Source organism: Rhinatrema bivittatum, chromosome 9 (genome assembly GCF_901001135.1).
Source record: "Rhinatrema bivittatum chromosome 9, aRhiBiv1.1, whole genome shotgun sequence".
NCBI lineage: Eukaryota > Metazoa > Chordata > Amphibia > Gymnophiona > Rhinatrematidae > Rhinatrema > Rhinatrema bivittatum.
The window spans coordinates 178842711-178864292 of NC_042623.1; the positions used below are offsets into that span (position 1 = coordinate 178842711).

At 45.3% G+C, this 21582-nt stretch overlaps 1 protein-coding gene across 12 annotated transcripts in view; it reads right to left on the reverse strand.

Annotated features, from left to right (window-relative positions):
• The window catches only part of EIF4G1 (eukaryotic translation initiation factor 4 gamma 1), a 344774-nt gene that overhangs the window by 6954 nt on the left and 316238 nt on the right, over window positions 1-21582 (reverse strand). For all 12 annotated transcript variants that reach the window (XM_029617234.1, XM_029617235.1, XM_029617231.1 and 9 more), the window contains 4 exons: window positions 14373-14454; window positions 14200-14298; window positions 13581-13715; window positions 13409-13490 (listed from right to left, as the gene is read on the reverse strand). In XM_029617234.1, the coding sequence (XP_029473094.1) occupies window positions 13409-13490; window positions 13581-13715; window positions 14200-14298; window positions 14373-14454 (398 nt within the window). The remainder of the gene's footprint in view (window positions 1-13408; window positions 13491-13580; window positions 13716-14199; window positions 14299-14372; window positions 14455-21582) is intronic.

Sequence of the window (21582 nt, forward strand, 5' to 3'; positions counted from 1 at the left end):
ACGCCTGCAGTTCAGAGATCGACATGCCGAGCATATAGCCACCAGGAACACAGTCTTCAAGGTTAATAAAAGGAAAGACTTTGCAATGGCCGAAATGAACCTGCCAAGAATTCCAGTACTAAATTGAGATTCCCCAAGGGAACCGGTAACCTTACAGGTCGTCTAAGGTGCTTCACTCCCTTCAGAATGGGCCATAACAGGATGGACTGACAGGGAAACCCCATTGACCATATGCCTGAAACAGTAGAGCGCCGCTACCTGTACCTTCAAGGAGTTAAGGGCCAAACCTTCATTCAAGCAGACCTGCAAAAATTCCAGAATAAGTGAGATTTTCACTGCTCGGGGGAGGACACTGCTTTCCTCGCACCAGGCTTCAAATACTCTCCAGACCCGCACATATGCTAGGGACATGAAGAAATTCCAAGTGCGAAGTAAGGTGACAACTGTTGCTGCTGAATATCCCCGCTTCGTCAGGCAAGCCCTTTCAAGGGCCAGATGGTAAAACAGAATAGAGTCGGATTCTCATGAAGGACTGGTCCCTGCTACAACAGGTCCTTGTGCAGTGGGAGGTGCAGGGGATTCTCCGCATGTCCATACACCACGGACGCCTGGGCCAATCTGGAGCCACTAGTAGGACTTGTCCCCTGTAGTATTCGATTTTTCTAATGAACCTGCCCAGCAGGGGCCATGTAGGGAAGGCGTATAGCAACTCGTCATCCAGCCAGATCTGAACAAGAGCGTCAATTCCTAGGGACCACTCATTTCTTCTCCTGGGTCCAGACTCTCCCTACTTAGAAAGTCTGCTCTGACATTGTCTTTTCCGGCGATGTGGGAGGCTAAGATAATCTATAGATGTTCTTACGCCCATCCCATAAGGAGGTCTACCTCCTGTGACACTTGCTGGCCTTTGGTTCCTCCCTGGCAGTTGATGTAGGTTACCATCATTGCATTGCCCGACATCACGCAGACCGCTTGGCCCTGGAGTTTGTGGCTGAACTGTAAACACGACAATCTGACTGCTCACGCTTCCAGGCAGTTGATGTTCCAGAGGGCTTCTTCTTCCGTCCAAAGTCCCTGGGCCATCAGTTCCTGACAGTGAGCTCCCCAGCCTCGAAGACTCGCATCTGTCATGAGGACAGGGACCCACCCCTGCTCAGATGAGCTTCCTGCAACTACCATTGGAGGCGAGAACAGACTTCCATCGGAAAGTGGAGACGAACCGAATAGTCTTGGGACTGTGGATTCCAACGTGATAGTAGTGAGCGTTAAAGTGGGTGCATATGTGCCCTCGCCCACAGCACTACTTCCAGGGTTGCCACCATCAAACTGAGAACTTGGAGATAGCCACACAGTGTCAGGCATACCGTGGTCACCAACTGATGCACAAGGTACCTCAACATCTGTATCTGTGTGGTCGGAAGAAAGACCTTGCCTCGCCTAGTGTCGAACTGGACTCTCAGATAATCCAAGAACTGGGAAAGCTTGAGGCTGCTCTTGGCCAGGTTTACTACCCAGCCGAGTTCCTGTAGCAAGGAGATCAACCTGTTGGTCGCCAAGAGGCTCTCTTCTATGGACTTCGCCTGGATCAGTCAATCGTGCATGTATGGGTGCATAAGAATCCCATCTTTCCTTAACGCTGCCAACACGACCACCATAATCTTGGAAAATGTTCTGGGAGCTGTGGCTAGGCCAAAAGACAGTACCCAAAACTGATAATGGCGACCCAGTACCGCAAAGTGTAGTAAACTTTGGTGTTCTTGTCGGATTGGAATATGTAGGTAGGCATTGGATAGGACCAGGGAGGATAGGAACTCTACTAATTGTACGGCCATTATCACGGAGCATAAGGTCTCCATGTGAAAATGAGTCACTCACAGGAGATGGTTGATGATCTTCAGGTCCAGGATAGAGCGAAAGGAACCTTCCTTCTTGAGTACAATGAAATAGATGGAATAACGCCTCATATTTTCCTGCAGTGTAGGTACTGGGATCATAGCCCTCAACTTGAGGAGCCTTAGAAGTGTAATCTCCACTGCCTGCTTCTTGTGCTGGGAGTGGCAAGGAGGCATCATGAATATGTCTTGAGGAGTGCTGTGGAATCCCAGCACATAGCCTTCTCGCATGATGTCCAGTACCCATTTGTCCAAAGTGATCTTGACCCACGGTTGGGTAAAGAAGACCCCCCCTTATCTCCTCACCCCAAAGGTGGGTTGGTAAAATTTCATTGTGAGGTTCAGGGTGATCCTGAACTCAAAACTGCCCCTCTCTTGGGCTGCTGGTACAAAAGGACTGAGACCTACCAAGGAAAGACCTCTGAAAAGTTGAATTTCTGTAGGGGTGAAAACACTGAGAATCTCTGGAATGAACCCTCATAGGCGAGGGGCACTGTAACTGCTGCTTATCTTCCGGTAACCGGTGGACTGGAGATTCGCCCCATTTAGTGGCCAGCTTTTCCATCTCGCTCCAGAATAGGAGTGATCCTTTAAAGAGCATCTTTGTAAGATTAGCTTTGGGAGGTTGTGTCAGCTGACCAATTCCGCAGCCATAGCTGTCGTCTGGCACCCACCACTGAGGCCACTCCTCTAGCTAAAGTACAGATCAAATCAGAGCCCACGTCTGCTAAAAAAGGCGGCAGCGAGTTCCATCACCACTCTGGAATTGAAACCCCGAGTCATCCACCTCTTGAGAGAGAAATAGACACGAATGAGCCCCAGAATGCAGCAGGAAGCAATCTGTAAAGTCATTGCTACTGCATCAAAGGCTTGTTTAAGGATAGACTCAATCCATCTATCATAAGCATCCTTTAAGGCTGCTCCTCCCTCCACTGGGATAGTTGATCATTAGACATTGCACAGACCAGTGCATCAACTTTAGCGAAATGCAAACGTTCTCTTACCACCATGTCTAGAGCGTCTAACACTCGGCTCCCTTTAAAACTTGCTTCTGGGGCATCCAGATCAATCAACTCCTGGATGGCATACATCACTAGAAAATAGCAAGAAGCTTTCCGCAGGGAAATCAGAATGGGGTTCTTCTTTGGTTCTGTCATAGAATCCACCCCAGGAACTCCCAGCATCTTCAGGGTCTGGGAAACCAGGGACGGCAAGTCATCTCTGTGAAAAACCGTAACATGATCCAATATGGTTCCAGCTCAGGGGGGATTTCCCCATCTTCCAAGGAATCTGGATCCTCCTCTTCGTCCATGCCATCTAGGGTCCTTACTAGGGATACCCTTGGTAAGGCAAGGTCTGCTGGTAGGAATGGGAGAAGGAGGGGTCAACTGGCTGAGGGTCCGTCCGGCCGGAGCAAGTGAGGCAGTTGACTGCACCTGAACGAAGGCTTGTAGCCCGTGGAAGAACTCTATCCAAGAAAGGCACTCGGGATCCATGCCTAGTCCAGGAGATACTGGGATCGGAGGGTCCAGCTGAATTTCCCTCTCCCACAGATGACCCAATCAAAGGTGTACTTATATCTGGCATACTGCCAGTTAAGGCTGTGACCAACCCATTATCTGAATGGGAGGAGCCTGGCTTAGCAAAGTCCGAGGAGGCCAACTCTCCTTGGGCGTCCTCACAGTGCTGACATAAGTTGGTATCTAGGTCAGGCTGTGAAGCCCTAATATGACAAGCAATGCAGAGAACAAGGTGCTTAGGTTTCTTGGTTGTCAGCTCCATTGGCAGCAGTATTTGTGCGTAGAATCGGCTCACGCTTAAAAAATTCATGCACACAAATTTTGAGTGTCCAGGCGGGGTGCGGCAAGGCGCACAGCTTTTCCTGCATCGTGCGCTTTCAAAGTTGTGCACGAAGGGACGCACCCGACATTATGAACATAGCTCGTGTGCAGAACCGATGCACTGCGTGTACTGATGTCCTATGGAGGGCAATATGGCACGCACAAAACGTGTGCAAGGTGGCGCTGCCAAGGCCTACCATGCGGAGTGCCGACCAAGCCTACAGCAGGGTCTAGCCTAGTTGGGGTTGCTCAACCCGCTCGGAAGCCCAATTCCCCTTACCCCAAAGGGAGCAGGAATGACATCAGTACAGCGTGTCGAGCACGGAGACCAAGGGGAGCCCTACCAAAATCCCTCTAATTGTCTCTGAATCAGGAGGTAAGTCTTCTTCCGTTTCTTTTTTTTTTTTAAGCTTACCTGGGCTCAGCACTTATCGGCTGAATACAGAAATATTCTCTGGCTGTCACCGGCGTGCTCTGTTTCGTGCACCCACTGCCTTTCAGCTGCCTAAGCAGCAAAGTCCATGCCAGGCACCAGCTTCCAGACTAAGGCACACCTCTGAAGGATCTTGGACATCGTTGCAGAAATTCTCAACTGGGGGAGGGTCCCTTAGGTATCACCGAGTGGTGGAGGAAATTAGAGTATTGAGGGCCATAATAAATGGCTAGAAATGGCAAAGCAGTGAATATCCACACAGGAGATAGAATGCAGCGAGCGTAAGTGCAAATCGGAGCTCTGCAGGAGAGTAACACACAGTTGTTAGAACAACTGGAGGATCAGGAGAATTGGTGCCGCAGAAATAACCTGCATACCCTGGGTCTGTTAGAATCAGTAAGGGATGCAGATCTCTTAATATTATTGAAAAGTGGCTCCCAGAAGAGATGTGCCTAAAACCACCTAAGGATGAATTGTGCTGTGAACGTGTGCATAGAGTTGGAGCAATGCGGGAGAAAGAAGGCAGACTGAGGCCTGTAATGGCCCAAATTATAGTTTGGTCCCCCGAGATTAAAGTCCTTAAAGCATACCGTAAGGTTGACTCGCTAGAACTTCTGTTCCAGGATTACTCCGTACCCGTGGCCTCCCTGGCGCCAGTTTGCAGGGAGCTACATCAGAAGGGAGTGCAATTTGCCTTGCTCTACCCGGCTAAGCTTTGGATGTCTTATAAGAGCTCCTTGATTTCTTCCATAATAAAGAAGCGGCATATGCATTTTTTGCTTCACTTTGAACAGTGGGCGCTGCACACACTGGATTCTAAGAGGGGCTTGGCCTTCTACCTGGACCAGACAGCAGGCCATAGGCAATCTGCACAGCTGTTTGTCTCTTATGACTTCAACAGGCTGGGACTCTTTCCACCTGGCTAGCCGAATACATCACCACTTGCTATCACCAGGCAGGATTGTAACAGCTCATTCTGTTAGGGCCATGGTCACTACTGTGGCCCACTTGCATGCGGTTCCCATGGGGGAGATCTGCAACGCTACGACATGGAGTTCTCTCTACACCTTTGCTGCTCATTATTGTCTAGACAGGGACGGCCGTCGTGATAGCAGATTCGGCCAGTCTGTCCTCAGAAATCTATTTCAGCTGTGAACCCAACTCTTCCTGCCTATGGCCCTACTTTGGGTTCAGGCTGTTCCCAATGTTACCAACACCACCTCTGTTGTTGTGCCCGTTGACACCTAGTTTGGTGTTTGTTGGTCCCAATGGTCTCAGGTCCAGCCTGTAGCTAGGGATTCACCCACACGTAGGACTACCATTCTGCTTGTCCTAGGAGAAAGCGAAGTTGCTTACCTGTACCAGGTGTTCTCCTAGGACAACAGGATGTTAGTCCTCAGGAAACCTGCCTGCCACCCTGCAGAGTTGGATTCTCCTGGTTTGTTTTATTTTTTTGTGATCTACTAAGAGAGATAAGTGGATAGTGGCATGCTCAGTGTGCCAAAGTTTCTAGAAACTTTGACATAAGTTTTCCGTGCTGAGCTCCATCAGATGATGTCACCCATCTAACACCCTGCTGTCCTAGGAGAACACCTGATACAAGTAAGCAACTTTGCTTTTTCTAGAGCTGCAGCTGCTTTTTCCTCTCTCTTACCTTACTATAGCTTTATTTTCTTTTTTTTCCTTTTTTCCCTCCTCTTTCCATTGTCTGCCAGCCACATGGCGGGTCTTAGTCATTATGCGGCCTGGCAGAGTCTTAAACTATCCCTTATTAAATAAATACTGCACTTGCAGTTTAGTATCTGTGTCCTCTCCTTGCTCTGTCTTTTTATGCCTTTGTCAGGTGCTGGCAGGACTGATCTATATAGGCCGCTGAGCTTGGGGACTTGCCTGAGTTCTATCCGGGCAGGAGTTCCATGTCATTTCACCAATCGTTTGGCATCAATGGAGGTTCAGATAATGAAGAGATTGAAGACCACACCGTTCCTGAGGGGGTGGAGAGCTCATTCTCCCCACAGTCAGAGGAACCAGTCTCCACAGGCAGGAGCTGTGGAAGACGTAGCCTCCCCTCCTGCTTGCCTGTGATGGCAGTGTAGTCTCCTTGTGAAAGGGTGTTCAGGAGCCTGGCAAACAGTATTGTTGCACCTTTGGTCCCATGCCTAGTAATGATTGCCCATGCACGCCAGTGCACTGATGGTCTGACATTTCGATGTCAGGACCACATCGGGCAGCAGGACTGCCACTGGACACCATGGTCACCCTTGACGCTGTTGAGGTTCCAGGGGCCCTCGATGCCTTCAAGATGCGGAACACTCTCGATGCCATAAGGGCCATGTGCGTGCCATCTAGCGCTGTGCATGCTTTGAGTGCGCTTGGTTGAACCTTATGTGTGCTGTAAGTGTTGACAGGTGCCATAGTCTCAATGTTCCAGAGGAACAACATTGACCTTGGCGTCATCAAGCAACTTGGGTTTCGATGTGGCAAAGTAGCGGCACCAACCTCAAGTGTTGCGGTCTGCCATCGAGCGTCATGGTCCCCCTCAACGCCATCTGAGCTGCCCGCAATAACTATCAACACACATGTTCCCATCAAGGTGCATGCGTGGCCACCCTTGGTGACCTCACTATGTGGAGCCACCTCTGCACCATTGAGGTGCAGGGCCGCCATGGAGGACATCGGACATGTTGGCGAGCGATACCATTCATTGCCGCTCTCAACGATGTCAAGCACCACTGAGGCACTGAGATTGCTATTGAGTGCCCTGGTTGCCCTCGAGGCCATCAAGCACCAAGGTTCCTGAGAACCCTCAAATGCCACCGAAGTCCTCGGGCAACAGGGATTTTGGGCCTTGGACGACCTTGGTGCTGTCGAGACCTGGGGTCACCATTGACCCGAGGCATCCAGGCACAGTGGCCACATGCCCTTGAGGCTCCTTTGTGGTGTTCTGACAGGGCACAGAGGTGCATCGTGAGGTACCATCACTGGCCTACGCCAATCTCAGGGGCTCTGAGCCGCTGGGATTGGGGATATCAGAGGCTCCGTCTGGCTTTGTGCACCAGAGCTAATGAGCGCTAGGGTAGTTGTTGAGGCTATCGTCAGCCATGACCGCTGGAGAGGGACGCCATTAAGCTCACAGCATTGACGCCCTCTGACGTATAAGTGAGCCAAGGGGAACCGTTGATGGTGACTGCAGTCAGTTCCTTTTGGACGCCATCATTAAACTGTTCCTATTCACTTCATTGGAAGTTAATGCAACGGTGGAGTGCAGCATGAATGTCGGTTGTGGCAGGAGTCATCTACTCCAAGCGCCTTGGGCGCTGGCAGGCGGCATTCTCTGTCAGTACAGTACACAGCCATACCAAGGTTCTGCATTCATATCAAGGGTTCCGCCCTGGATGCCTGGTTGTTCACCCCTACAGTGGGTAGCCCTCATTCTGTGTCTCCTGTAGAAGGCTGCTTCTGACTGGAAGTCACAGTCTTTCCCTCACGGGATCCAAGAGCCAGTCAGGCGGTAGCAATCTCCTTAGGTTGCCTAAGGCACATTTTGCGAGGGAGCCACTCCAGATTCGGTCTCCCCGTCATACTAGCAGTCTCGTCTTTGGGGCAGCTCCCCAGTGAAGATTAGGGTTTCTCCCATCTGGGAATCACCTTTGATACCTACTGAACTCAACTGGTGATTTCTGTGGAGGATCATTATTCCCAGTTATTCTCACCTGCAGAACCTTTCCTCAGTGAGGAGGGTTCTAGTCCATCTAATTGGCAAGTATGCCTTTTAACCTCTCATCATATCCATGGCTCAGGGAGTTGGGGAATGATGGACCCCACAACAGAGGTGCTATTTTTTGGTTCTGGCCAGTGCTGCCTTTAGCTTTTCTCACTGGATTATTCAAACTGGCTTCCTGCTCAACTGAACTATCTTGAAGATAAGATGGATAGCCCTGCCCTTGACAGGGTGCAGTGTGGATGAGATTCAGGCCTAAATTAACTCCCTGCTTGGGGGTTTGAGCTAGCGATCCCATTCAGGGATTGCCTTTCATTCCCTGAAACTCTTGATGCTGTCCTGCGTGGTCAGCTTATGTCTGGTACTTTGGCATGTAGTATCTGTCACAGACCCTATTGTTGCTGATTATTCCTCCAAGCGTTGTTTGGATTTTTCTGTCCATTGTGCCTATCAGCCAAATATGGGGCAAACTTCTGCAGATGCATTCTGTCCTTCAGATGCCACTGGATCGCAATTTCTTTCTGCAAAACTCTCAGGCCCCAGCTGGTTTTTAGGTTGTCTTGTAACACCGAAGGAAACTATGTGGTCTTCGTCAAAGAGTTCTTCTCGTTTCCATCTCTAGTCTTTTTCCTGTATCCAGGAGGTTCTATACCTACTTTTGCCGTTAGGGTTTACTGATCCGAAACCTGCTTGTAATGTTTTCCTGAATCTGTGGAGTATGTTTCTTGCTGCATTTGCATCACTCCCCAACCTTAGGCACCTCTGCTGTGCATTGGGGTTTTGTGTCTCAGTTTTTTCTATGGTTTTTCTCTTTGTAGAACCCAACTCTTTTCCGGTCTAGACCCCTCTGTGGGTCGGCTGCCTCACAGGTAAAAGGGAGAGAGGAGGTGCTTTCAGCATGGTACGGTTTTCCGCTTTATTCTGCTCAGATAGCCTATAGCTTGGGGATCACCCATGTGTGAGGACTACATCCAGTTTGTCCTCGTAGAAAGCAGAGTTGCTTACCTGTAACAGGTGTTCTCCGAGGACAACAAGAAGTTAATCTTCACAAAACCCACCCTCCTTCCTTGGAAGTTGGTTTCTCCATGTATGAGCTATATCAAGGAGTGAGAGACTCTGCCTAGGGGGCAGGGTGATAGCTACAGCTGCACATGCTCAGTAGGGCATGTTTGAAAGTTCTAGAATCTTTGAGATCAAAAGTTCCAGACCAAGCTCCAGCTAGTGATGTCACCCATGTGAGGACTGACATCCTGCTGTCCTTGGAGGACACCTGTTACAGGTAAGCAAGTCTGCTTGCTTCTATTTTACTTTGTTTCTGTTCTGAAGTTTTAAATTAAGTTTTTCACTATCTCAGGTGCCTTGGATCCCAGCATGGGGCTTTTTAATATAATGGGATGAATTTTTTGTTCAATTATTACAGGTCTCGATTTCCAGGTGCCTGTGGACAAATATTTGGTTTATCTTTGTTGTGTTTTGTTTTGTTTTTTTGCATTTGACTCCCTGGGCGAATTCCCATACCACAGTGGTGGTACGGGAAAGGGAAATAGCTTTGGGGTTTTGTATGAGTTCTGGATGATTGTATGGATGCTGTGGATTAAAGCTCAGTTAGTTTTTCATACAGCCAGCAGGGAGCATGAGGGAGTCTGTGAGGAGCTCCAGGGTGTTGGGGCTGGACACACCCAGGATTATAGTTCATAAAGTGCAATCTTTGATCGCAAATCTCTTTATCTTTTTCAAGTGATTACCTATGGTACAAGTGAATGTAACTACCTCAAATGTTGATGGGCACCACTCACCTGTGAATTTATTTAGACGATAAAATTTGCATATTACGCTTCCAAAGAGCCACTTGACTGGTGTAGAGTGTGGTAAATTAAAGATAGAATGGGTCGGCCATTGTTTCTGACCCTCCTTTTCTAGGTGCCAAAGGGGAGTTGCTGTTTTACTTCACAAGCGCTTCCCTTTCAGGTGGAACATCAGCTTCAGAATGATGAAGGTAGATTTCTTATTCTGCTGGGCTCGCTTTACAACCACAAATTGACTTTGTGTAACTTATATGCTTCGGTTTCCTGATTATGTGCTAGTGGTGGGTGGTGATTTTAACACTGTGCTGGACCATAGGACAGACTGCAAACCACTAAGGAGTCCAGAATGGGTGAGGATACATTGGGAGTACATTTTATGTGCTAAGAGCTAAGCCTGTTGGATGCTTGGCAGGTCCTTCAGCTTGGAGAGGTGGATTATACATTTTATTGTAACCCACTCAGTTACTCTAGAATGGATTATTTACTGGTTTCAGAAGGCTCGTTTCATAAAGTACAGGCATAAAAAAAAATTGGCATAATTTCTATTTCAGATCACGTACCAGTGACAGGTTTGATTTTGGGGTTTCAGAAGTCAGAGCTTTAAAATCTGAGGATGAACCTGAGTCTTTTTCAAGATTCATGTTTCATATGTATTTGCAAAATAAATGGAATGAATATGTATCTTTTTAACTTGTAAATTGTAAATAATACACTCGAAAGAGGCCCCAAATATTCTGTTGTAACTTCCGTTTGGATGAGGCCATGCTCTCCCCTAGGAAAACATTGTCGGAACACAACCTCAGAGAAGGCTCTAACTACTCACCCTAGTGCTGCCACCCAGCAAATATCGCTGTCTCTCTCCTTTTTATCTTTTTATTTTTATTTTATCAATCCATAAGAACATGCCATATTGGATCAGACCAAGGGTCCATCAAGCCCAGTATCCTGTTTCCAACAGTGGCCAATCCAGTCCACAAGAACCTGGCAAGTACCCAAACACTAAGAAGATCCCATGCTACTGATGCAATTAATAGCAGTGGCTATTCCCTAAGTAAACTTGATTAATAGCCGTTAATGGACTTCTCCTCCAAGAACTTATCCAAACCTTTTTTAAACCTAGCTACACTAACTGCACTAACCACATCCTCTGGCAACAAATTCCAGAGTTTAATTATGCGTTGAGTGAAAAGGAACTTTCTCTGATTAGTTTTAAATGTGCCACATACTGACTTCATGGAATGCCCCCTAGTCCTTCTATTATCCGAAAGAGTAAATAACCGATTTACATTTACCCATTCTAGACCTCTCATGATTTTAAACACTTCTATCATATCCCCCCTCAGCTGTCACTTCTCCAAGCTGAAAAGTCCTAACCTCTTCAGCCTTTCCTCATAGAGGAGCTGTTCCATTCCCCTTATTTTGGTTGCCCTTCTCTGTACCTTCTCATTGCAATTATATCTTTTTTGAGATGCGGCGACCAGAATTGTACACAGTATTCAAGGTGCGGTCTCACCATGGAGCGATACAGAGGCATTATGACATTTTCCGTTTTATTAACCATTCCCTTTCTAGTAATTCCCAACATTCTGTTTGCTTTTTTGACTGCCGCAGCACACTGAGCCGACGATTTCAATGTGTTATCCACTATGACGCCTAGATCTCTATCTTGGGTGGTAGCTCCTAATATGGAACTTAATATTGTGTAGCTATATAGCATGGGTTATTTTTCCTTATATGCATCACCTTGCACTTATCCACAATTAAATTTCATCTGCCATTTCGATGCCCAATTTTCCAGTCTCACAAGGTCTTCCTGTAATTTACTCAATCTGCTTGTGATTTAACTACTCTGAACAATTTTGTATCATCTACAAATTTGATTACCTCACCTGTCATATTCCTTTCCAGATCATTTATAAATATATTGAAAAGTACAGGTCCCAATACAGATCCATGAGGCACGCCACTGTCCACTCCCTTCCACTGAGAAAATTGTCCATTTAATCCTACTCTCTGTTTCCTGTCTTTTAGCCAGTTTGCAATCCACGAAAGGACATCGCCACCTATCCCATGACATTTTACTTTTCCTAGAAGCCTCTCATGAGGAACTTTGTCAAACGCCTTCTGAAAATCCAAGTATACTATATCTACCAGTTCACCTTTATCCACATGTTTATTAACCCCTTCAAAAAAGTGAAGCAGATTTGTGAGGCAAGACTTGCCTTGGGTAAAGCCATGCTGACTTTGTTCCATTAAACCATGTCTTTCTATATGTTCTGTGATTTTGATATTTAGAACACTTTCCACTATTTTTCCTGGCACTGAAGTCAGGCTAACCGGTCTGTAGTTTTCCGGATCGCCCCTGGAGCCCTTTTTAAATATTGGGGTTACATTAGCCACCCTCCAGTCTTCAGGTACAATGGATGATTTTAATGCTAGGTTACAAATTTTTACTAATAGGTCTGAAATTTCATTTTTTAGTTCCTTCAGAACTATGGGGTGTATACCATCCGGTCCAGGTGATTTACTACTCTTCAGTTTGTCAATCAGGTCTACCACATCTTGTAGGGTTCACAGTGATTTGGTTCAGTCCATCTGAATCATTACCCATGAAAACTTCTCTGGAACGGGTATCTCCCCAACATCCTCTTCAGTAAATACCAAAGCAAAGAAATTGTTTAATCTTTCCGCGATGGCCTTATCTTCTCTAAGTGCCCCTTTTAAGCCTTCGATCATCTAACGGTCCAACTGACTCCCTCACAGGCTTTCTGCTTATCCCAGGGAGAACAGAGACAGATAAGCTGCCCCCAAACTAGGCTAAACTCCTTACTATATATAAACTGGTTTTTTTTCTTACTAGCAGGAGGAACTGGAGAGAAAACACAAATATATATAGAGGAGGGATAGGATAAAAAACAGTTCTTAGTGGCCCACTTCCAATATCTGGAAGCCCCTTTTTCTAGGGCAATGCTCAACTGAGGGAGAGAGTCCTGGACTTTTACCTCAGGAGTTGCCCAATCCAGATTCAAATTCTTTTCTTATCTCCCAGCCTGGCCAGGCCCCAGAACAGAGCAGAAGATGCTCTCCTACCATCTGGTAGAGACAGAGAATACTGGCAGGCTGAGGTAAGTGACATTCAGCAAGTCTGTTAGTTTGTTTCCATCTGCTTTTCTGTGGGCATAACCCATGCATCGGTCTGGTCTGGGTGGAAGATAAGGTATCATGTTTTACTATGCATAGTTACTAAGCAAATAGGCGGCAGATTTTTTATTTATTTTTTTTTTACACATTGTAAAGACTTCATTATAGAGGCAGAGTAGGAGGACACAACTGGATATCACGTGACAAGTCCATCGATCTCACAGTGTCTACTTGAATTTGGCCTGTCTCCATGTACTGGGAGAATATATTGTACAGTCTGAGCTATTTTGTGAGAATGCTGAGAAACCCAATTTACAGGTAGGAAAACTTAAGAAGAAAAACAAGAATTCCAGAGAGAAAGAAGGGAAGGTTATAGAGAAAAGAGCCTGGCTGTGAGCTCCCACTATTGGAGGGGAATAAAAGCCTCACACCATCTCTCGATCAGGAGTGAAGAAGGTGGTCAGAGGTTGAAGTCCCCCAATACCCCTTGTCAGAAGGGGGGAGAGCTCTGTGGTAATCCCAATCGGAGGTGGGGGTGGAGAATCAATGGTTTCTGACAGGATCCTCATACTCACAGATTATTGCAGACTGGCACACAGAAGTCATCAGAGCACGAGTAAAAGCCATGGATGAGATCTGCTGCTCACCGAGATTGGCCTGCAAGCAAGAATAGCAGTTAATTTTACACAAAGCAGCTTTTAATACTAAAGGATATGTCTACAATGTATGCGAGACTGCTGGACCTACCTCAATCCAGTCAAATATTCTTTGATTGTCGGGGTTCTCTTTCACAAGTTTCTCCATCTGCTTGTGTAAATCTTCAGAGGAGAGCTCTTTGCGGCCCGGAGACTCAGAATCTTCCCCCAAGGTGTATTCCAGCTTCTATCAAAGAGGGCAGAACTCAGGTGAAGGGTCTCACTGCACCTCCCTCCCACGCAGAACCCGCCATTCTCTCTCTCCTAGCACTCCTTGATGAGAACCCCCCAACACAAGGAGATCCGTGAATCTGTCCCTTTCCTGTTCCAGCAACCTGGGACAGTCTCAGAAGGAGCTGGAGAGGAGGAATGGCTGCAGCTCAACAGCAGTCACAGCAAACATAATTCTCCTGCCAGGATATGCACTGGTACAGGGGTGGATGGGGACTCTCGCCAGTGTCTGGCAGATTCATCAACATATTCACTGAAAAGATTACTGTAATAAATGTCAAACATGACCTGCCTCCAGCTGGACTGGAACATGGGACAAGAAAAGGATTGCCCATGATCTCTGTTACTTGTCTGTCAGACACAGTCTGACCCTCATTTCAGTAGGGCAGAGGTAGAAGTAACCAAGCAGGAGTGGGCAAGGGGTTTGAGAGAAGACTTACCATTTCTGTGATGAATTTATTTACATCCTGGTCCTCGGGCAGGAACTCCTTCCAGCTCAGACCTGCCTCTCTCCAGAGTGATCCTGCTTTCTTATGGCTCTGTAAAGAGACAGAGTGATGAGAACTTCTCCCCTTCTGTACAATTCTGCCCTTCCCTGGGTGGATTCACTCACCATTCCCTTGCACAGAAGGCCAAGGATCTCCAGCAGCAGGAGGCTAGCCTTTCCCAGGGACACCAGCGGTTTCGATAGCTCCCTGTAGGAAAATGAGCAGGGGAAACAGTGATATGTGGGATGTCCCCAAATCAGAATGTAAGAGGGCAGAAAAGGAAATTCTAAAAACCTTTAGGTGCAGGGCAATCAGTGTTAACATACAAGTGTGCCCATACAATTATTTATTGATTGATTTTACATATCACTTCCCTGATCATGAAGAGGTTGCACAGTAAGGTTAAAATCAACTTCAAATGCACAAAACAAACTGTGATACAAAAATAGAGACATCTGCATACGAAAGGTCGCTAAACACTAATAAACCCTTCTCTCTCTTCTCAGCCCCTATCCCGTCCTCAACAATCCCTGACCCCCAAAATTCCCTCCCAATCTTTACCCCTTCACAGAACAGCAGTACACCATCCACCAGCCCTTACTCCCCACAAGTTGTGAAATAAACAGGAGATATCCAGCTTTTTAATTTCTTACAGAATAGGCCATATCACAATGTGTGTACATATACAAATGTAAATAGTGCTCAAGGTGTATGCAGCAACATGGGAGCACAGGTAGCAGAACATCCCTCACAGAAAATTGCCTATTAGCTTTTACAACAGTCTGCTTAACCTATGGAAATGGCTTTCAAAACTGCCCTCCACAAGACCTATAGGAAATACAGGTGCTCTCATCGCCGGGTCTGCCAAATAAGTTGCAAGTTCTGTATTTAGAAGTTCTAGTAAAAACCACAGGCCAGGTCTGGCTAGCTGGCCACACAGATGAGTTTGGATGTTTGGCCAACAGCTATGCCAACACTCCTGGATATTAGGGGAAGGGGAGACCTTTATGATATGACGGGCTCCACCTTAACCAGAGTGGAACAAGGCTGCTGGTGCTAACTTTTAAAAAGGAGATAGAGCAGCTTTTCAACTAGAACAAGGGGGAAAGCCGACAGTTGCTCAGCAGTGCATGGTTCGGAGAAATGTATCCTTGAAGGATACTAATGAAATAGGAGAGTTAGGGCATCCCAACAGAGAGGTTCCATTAAAAGCAAACATAGTCCATGTGCCTATATGTAAAAAATCACCGAAGCTAATGATTTCCGAATTATCCCAAACAACTGAAAAGCAGGTTGTTAAAACAAGCAAAAACCACACTTTGAAATGTCTGTATGCCAATGCCAGAAGTCTAAGAAGTAAGATGGGAGAGTTAGAGTGTATAGCAGTGAATGATGAGATTGACTTAATTGGTATCTCAGAGACCTGGTGGAAGGAGGATAACCAATGGGACAGTGCTGTATCAGGGTACAAATTATATCGCAATGATAGGGAGGATCAACTTGGTGGGGTGTGGCACTTTATGTCCGGGAGGGTATAGAGAAGGGTGGAGTGAAACACACACACATATAGATCAATCACAAAAGAAAAATGTGTGACAAATTATACTGGACAATAACAATTCAACATGTTATTGTCCAGTATAATTTATGCCACACATTTTTCTTTTGAGAGGATATAGAGTCCAACAGGAAAAAGATCACACAAAAGACTAAGGGGTAGATTTTGAAAGCTGTGCGTGTGCGCCGGTGCGCGCATGTTATAAAATTGTTGGGCCATGTGCACCAGATTTTGTAATCCACACTCGCATATGCGCGAGGCGCGGGAAGGGGGGATAGAGTTTTGCCAATTTTGCGCGTCAACGCATCCCGGCCTTCCCCAATGGAGACTGACACATTATATCACATTCCAAGAACAACTGCAGCTTTATTTTCTGGAATATCCAGCCAACCAATACTATGCACATGGATGAGAAGGTGTTACAACATCACTACTGAACAAGTCAGATAATCATGGGCTTCCGTAACAGTGAATATTACAACCATTGCTGACCAGACAGGTTAACCTGTTATCCTCTCCACTGCCTTTTCTTTCAGTCCTAAGGGGAGGATTCTGTAAGTCTGCTAAGATTTCCCCCCTTCGCTCCAGGTTCTGGGCTGAAGTAAGTTTTGGTAAGCGCTGCCACAGGAGCCCATTCCTGACACCCATGGGGGATGTGCTGAGAACAACTATTCCTGTAGAAGGTGGCACTTTTCTTAAGGACTCCCAAAATAAGAAGATTGAGATTCCTCTTAAAACATTTAATTCTTCTGCATTGTCAGTGCAGCTAGCAATCTGTGATGGCATGGTGGCCTGAGCTCTTCTGTGCAGAGTCCAACAACTTCCCAAAGAGGTCGACGTTGCCTGCCTAAAAGCTGCAGCCTTCATGGCAGATGCCGTCCATGATCTTATCAGGATTTGATCTTCCTTAGTTGCCTCATCGATTTCTACTAGGAGACTTTGTGGTGGATTCTTGGTGAAAGACCTGCTGAATAAACTTCCTTTCAAGGGGAAAGTACTCTTCAGCGAGGACCTAGCTCAGTTGATGAAGGATTTGGGAGATCCCAAGCCTAATAGGAGCCAGAAGGTAAGGGATGTGAATTTTATCAGCCCAGCAAACAAGAGATATAGACCAGGCAGGCAGTATGCTTCTCAATCCTTTCGATTTATTTTTTTTTATTATTATTTATTTATGAAATTTTAAACAAAAAGACAGCATCTTCCGCTTGTCTAATAATTAGGTACAGGTAAATTATCAAATAATAGGGAAAATAAAAGGTTGTAGTCAATACAGCATAAACAATATATAAAAAGTAACTCATTTAACCATATTTCCCATAAACAAAGGAAACTTCCCTGTTATAAAGCAATAAAGATCCGAGATAGGTGATAATTGAGCAAAATTAGTTAAAAATAATTATGTGGAAAACAGGTGGTGCCTATTTATACATTGCTGAGACTAGGATTCAGTACAGGTAATCTGGCATCAAGAAATTTCCTTAACTAGCTAGGTTCTAGAAACACAAACCTCTCTTGCTGAAACTTTACAACACATTTACTAGGATAATAAATAGTACATTGAGCACCTAAAGTTTTTACTTCTTGATTCATTTGGAGAAAACTTCTCCTACGAATCTGAGTGGATCTTGTTATATCAGGAAAGGTCCAAGTTTTTTGACCCAAATACAATTTTTCTTTATACTTCAAAGACAACTTGAGAATCCTATCCCTCTGGTCTCCATTTCTAAATTTTACACATAATGTACCTCGGGATTCAACTTGTTCAGACATAGATTGTTCAAGGAAGGCAGTGATATTATTCATTTCATTTTGTTGTTGAAAGTTTTGTTGAGTATTTTCATTTCTTTTTCCCAATGATATAAAGAATATTTTATCAATAACTGGTAGCTCACCCACAGTTAACATTAAATTCTCAATCATGAATTTCTTATATTGCTCATATGGAGATATAAACTTCACGTTAGGAAAATTAAGAATTCTCAAGTTGTTATATCTTAAATGGTTCTCTAAAAATTCTATTTTCTTGTTATTTGCCATTTCTCCCTGAATCAGCCCTGTCTGAACTTTTTCTTTTTTTTTTAATTATTTGTTTATTGAGTATTTTCACTTCAATATACAGAAGATCACGGAACAAAAAAACCAATCTTATACATCTCTATATAAATATAAAGAAAAACATACCAAGTTCCGTAAAAAAGATAATAAGAAATAGAAACAGGTAAATCAAGAATATGGAGAGATTTTGAAACCTCCAGAGAGCAGTATCATTTAAAGAAAATAGAATATTCAATCTTTGTCCTTTCTCCCTCCCTTCTCTTTTCCAGTCCTAATAGAAACTTATTAGGCTAGGGAATCCAAATAGGATTTCAACTGAGCTGGTTGATTAAAAATATATTTCCTCTCTTGATATGAGGCAACGCAGCGACAGGGAAATCTTAATATAAATTTAACCCCTTTTTGTTGAGACAGCCCTTTCATTGTTAAAAATTCCTTCCTCCTAAGCTGTGTCTCCCTTGAGATATCGGGGAAAATTCTTATATTCTGTCCATAGAACTTACTATTCTGTTTTCTAAAATAAAATCTCATTAAAGATTCTTTTTCAGATAGGAAGGAGAGTTGTACAATAAGGGTGGCTCTAAGATTTATATTCATTTCGAAAGATTTCTCCAAGTCAGAAAGGTTTAAATTTTCCTGAACTACATTTTCCTGATTTGGTTTATCAGTTTTCTGATTCTGCGATATATAATAGATCTTATCAATTACAGGTAAAGTTTCATTGCTATAACCTAGTATATTTACCAGATAACTTTTAAACAAGTCATGTGCAGAAATTAAATGTGTTCTGGGAAAATTAAGTATCCTTAGATTGTTCTGCCTTATTTGATTTTCTATCATTTCCAATTTATTACTATAAATTTTGTCTGACTTGATTAAATTGAATTGAACTTTATCCAATTCCTTCACCCTTTCCTCTACTTTTTCGATTTTATCCTGAAATATTGTATTCTTATTTTTTTTGTAACTTGTTTTTATTGAGTTTTAAAGAACAGAAAACAGAACATACAATGATTCACAGGTGTACAGCCTTTACATGAAATCGACCCCAATTACAGAAGACAACAGAATCCCCGGTAAATCCCCCTATTATCCGAGGCTTCTGGCTACTGTGAATTAAAAGAGAGAGATTTAGAAACAATCATCAAAACATGAGTTAGGGTAACTCTGAGGACTAGTAAAGGTTCATGAGAAAACCCCCATTCTGGGCTATTCAGCCAGGCCAAACAGACCCCGTTTCCCAGCAGATCCCCGTGAGGCCTTTGAACTCATCCACACCTAACAGAACCACAGAACAACAGAACACCCCGTTAACTGTTCCCGTAAACTTCTCCCCTCCCCCCCTCCCACCTCCCCCCCCTTTTTCCTTCCCTCCCACCCGTGAGGACCTGTGTGAGTACCAAGTGATGTGAGAGTGTGACTGTCCCATACACAAAGACCTTGGGGATTGGGCATGTCATTATGTAGAGCGTTAGGCAGATTAATGAAGAAAAGAAGAAAGAACCCACAGCCCCCCTCTCCCACAAACCCAAAACTGAAGACACTCAGGTGCCCGGCTCCCCCTCAGGTGATTATGGAGGGCCTTAAGTATGTCTCCAGAGGATGCCAAACATTTCCCAAAAGCTTCAGCTGTGTGGCCGAGGTCTCTTGTGCACAGACATGTTCTAATGTGAACAATTTGATCAGAATCTTGAACCACCGTTCGTGTTGTGGGGCCTCTTCCGATATCCAACAGGCTAGGATGGCCTTCTTACCCGTCAGACTCGCTCTACGAACGAACTGCAACCCTGATTTTCCCAAACCCGGGATACTATTTCTGTCTACCCCAAATAACCAAAGCAGTGGGTCAGCAGGTAGGTCCAATGAGAGCAGTGAACTGCAGGTTGCAATCAGCTCCCTCCAAAAAAGAGAGATCACACTACAAGTCCAGAACTGATGAACATAGGTTCCTGTGTCCATTTTACACTTCGGGCAGGCAGACGAGTCCGTTATACGAGCTAAATAAGCCCTATCTGATGCTACATAATAACGTCGTAGGAACTTAAACTGAATCTCCCTGTATAAGACACTCCCTGACCAGTCATGAAGCCGCTCGAAACATTTCACAAATTCCTGACTAGTGAGAGTGAACTCAGGCCACTTGGACCACTGCTGCCAACTCTGAGATGTGGTGTCTATCGGGAAATGCAATAACAAGGATCGAGTAAATGCGGCAACAGCTATCTTTTGGGGTTTATGCACCGGGAGAACCTTATGTACCACCCCGAGTTGGGCAGATCCCCCCATTAGCGTCTTGTGCGCCTGACTGAAACCTCGAAGCTGCCTATAAGCAAAATGGTCTGAAGGGGATAAGTTAAATAATTGTTGCAAGTCAGGGAAAGAATGAAGTTGGTTCTCTTCCATAGAAACACATTGGTAGAGCCATAACAATCCTTTCTCCTTCCATTTGTGGAAGGTGGAGGCAACCATTGCCGGCTGGAACAAAGGGTTACCACAGATCGGTAAAAGGAGAGTGAGCCTCGAGGGTAGCTGTGCCTGCGTGCATAAATAAGCCCAAGCTTGTCGACAGGCCCTTAGAAGAGGTTGTGTCCCGAGCCCTATTGGTAATCGTGCTCTAGGGAGTTGGAGTAAGGGGTTTAAAGTTTGCTGATCCCACCACGCGCAGAGAAGCCGTAGGGGAGTATAATGGGACGTGTCCCCCAATATATCTTTTACATGGCGTAGGATACATGCAAGGTTGTATCTACGCAGATTCGGGCATCCCAGGCCCCCTTTGTGGAGAGGCTGTGTAAGAATTGTCAAGGAAAGACGGGCTCTACGTCCATTCCAGATAAACTTCCTAAATAAAGCGTTGATCCCCTTACATTCCTTACCCAATAACCAGAGAGGGGACATCTGCAGAACATAAAGCCATCGAGGAAGGATCATCATTTTAATAAGTTGAATGCGTCCAGAGATGGACAAAGGAAGCCCCTGCCATTTTTTTAACAATAATGACGTCTTCTCCATAAGTGGGTCTATATTAAATCTATGAAAATCCCGCACCTCGGAAGGGATCCGTAAACCCAGGTATTTCATGGTAGTGGACACCCATTTGAGAGGGAAGGGGCCCTGCCAATTTGGTCGAACTCGACTCCCAATATCTAGGGCCTCGGATTTATCTTTGTTGATCCTTAATCCGGCGAAGTCGCCGTAGGTCTCCAATATACTCAACAGGGGGTTTTAAAGCCTGTTGTGGGTTCGTGAGATAAATTAAGATATCATCCGCAAAGGCGGCTATGGAGAACACCTGAGGGTCCTTCCCATACCCGCGTATGAGCGAGGAGGAAGCAATTTTTCTAAGAAGGGGATCAATAGCCAAGATGTACAAAAGTGGGGAGAGGGGGCATCCCTGCCTTACTCCTCTCTGAATGAGCACCGCCCCTGATTTAGAGCCATTGGCTGTGATGTGGGATTTGGGTTGAGCATATAACATATGTAGGTAGGCCAAAAAATTTCCCTCAAAACCATACCTTTGCAGGACCGAAAAAAGGTACGGCCAAGAAACACGATCAAAGGCCTTTTCTGAATCTAGACCTATCACCAAAGCAGGTGTACTTTGAGCTAGGGAGGATGCCATTGCGGTCAACAATTTTATGATATGTGTACATGCTGGCCGATTTTTAACGAACCCAACCTGATGTTCCGAGATGAGGTGTGGCAGCACCAAATTTAATCTATTG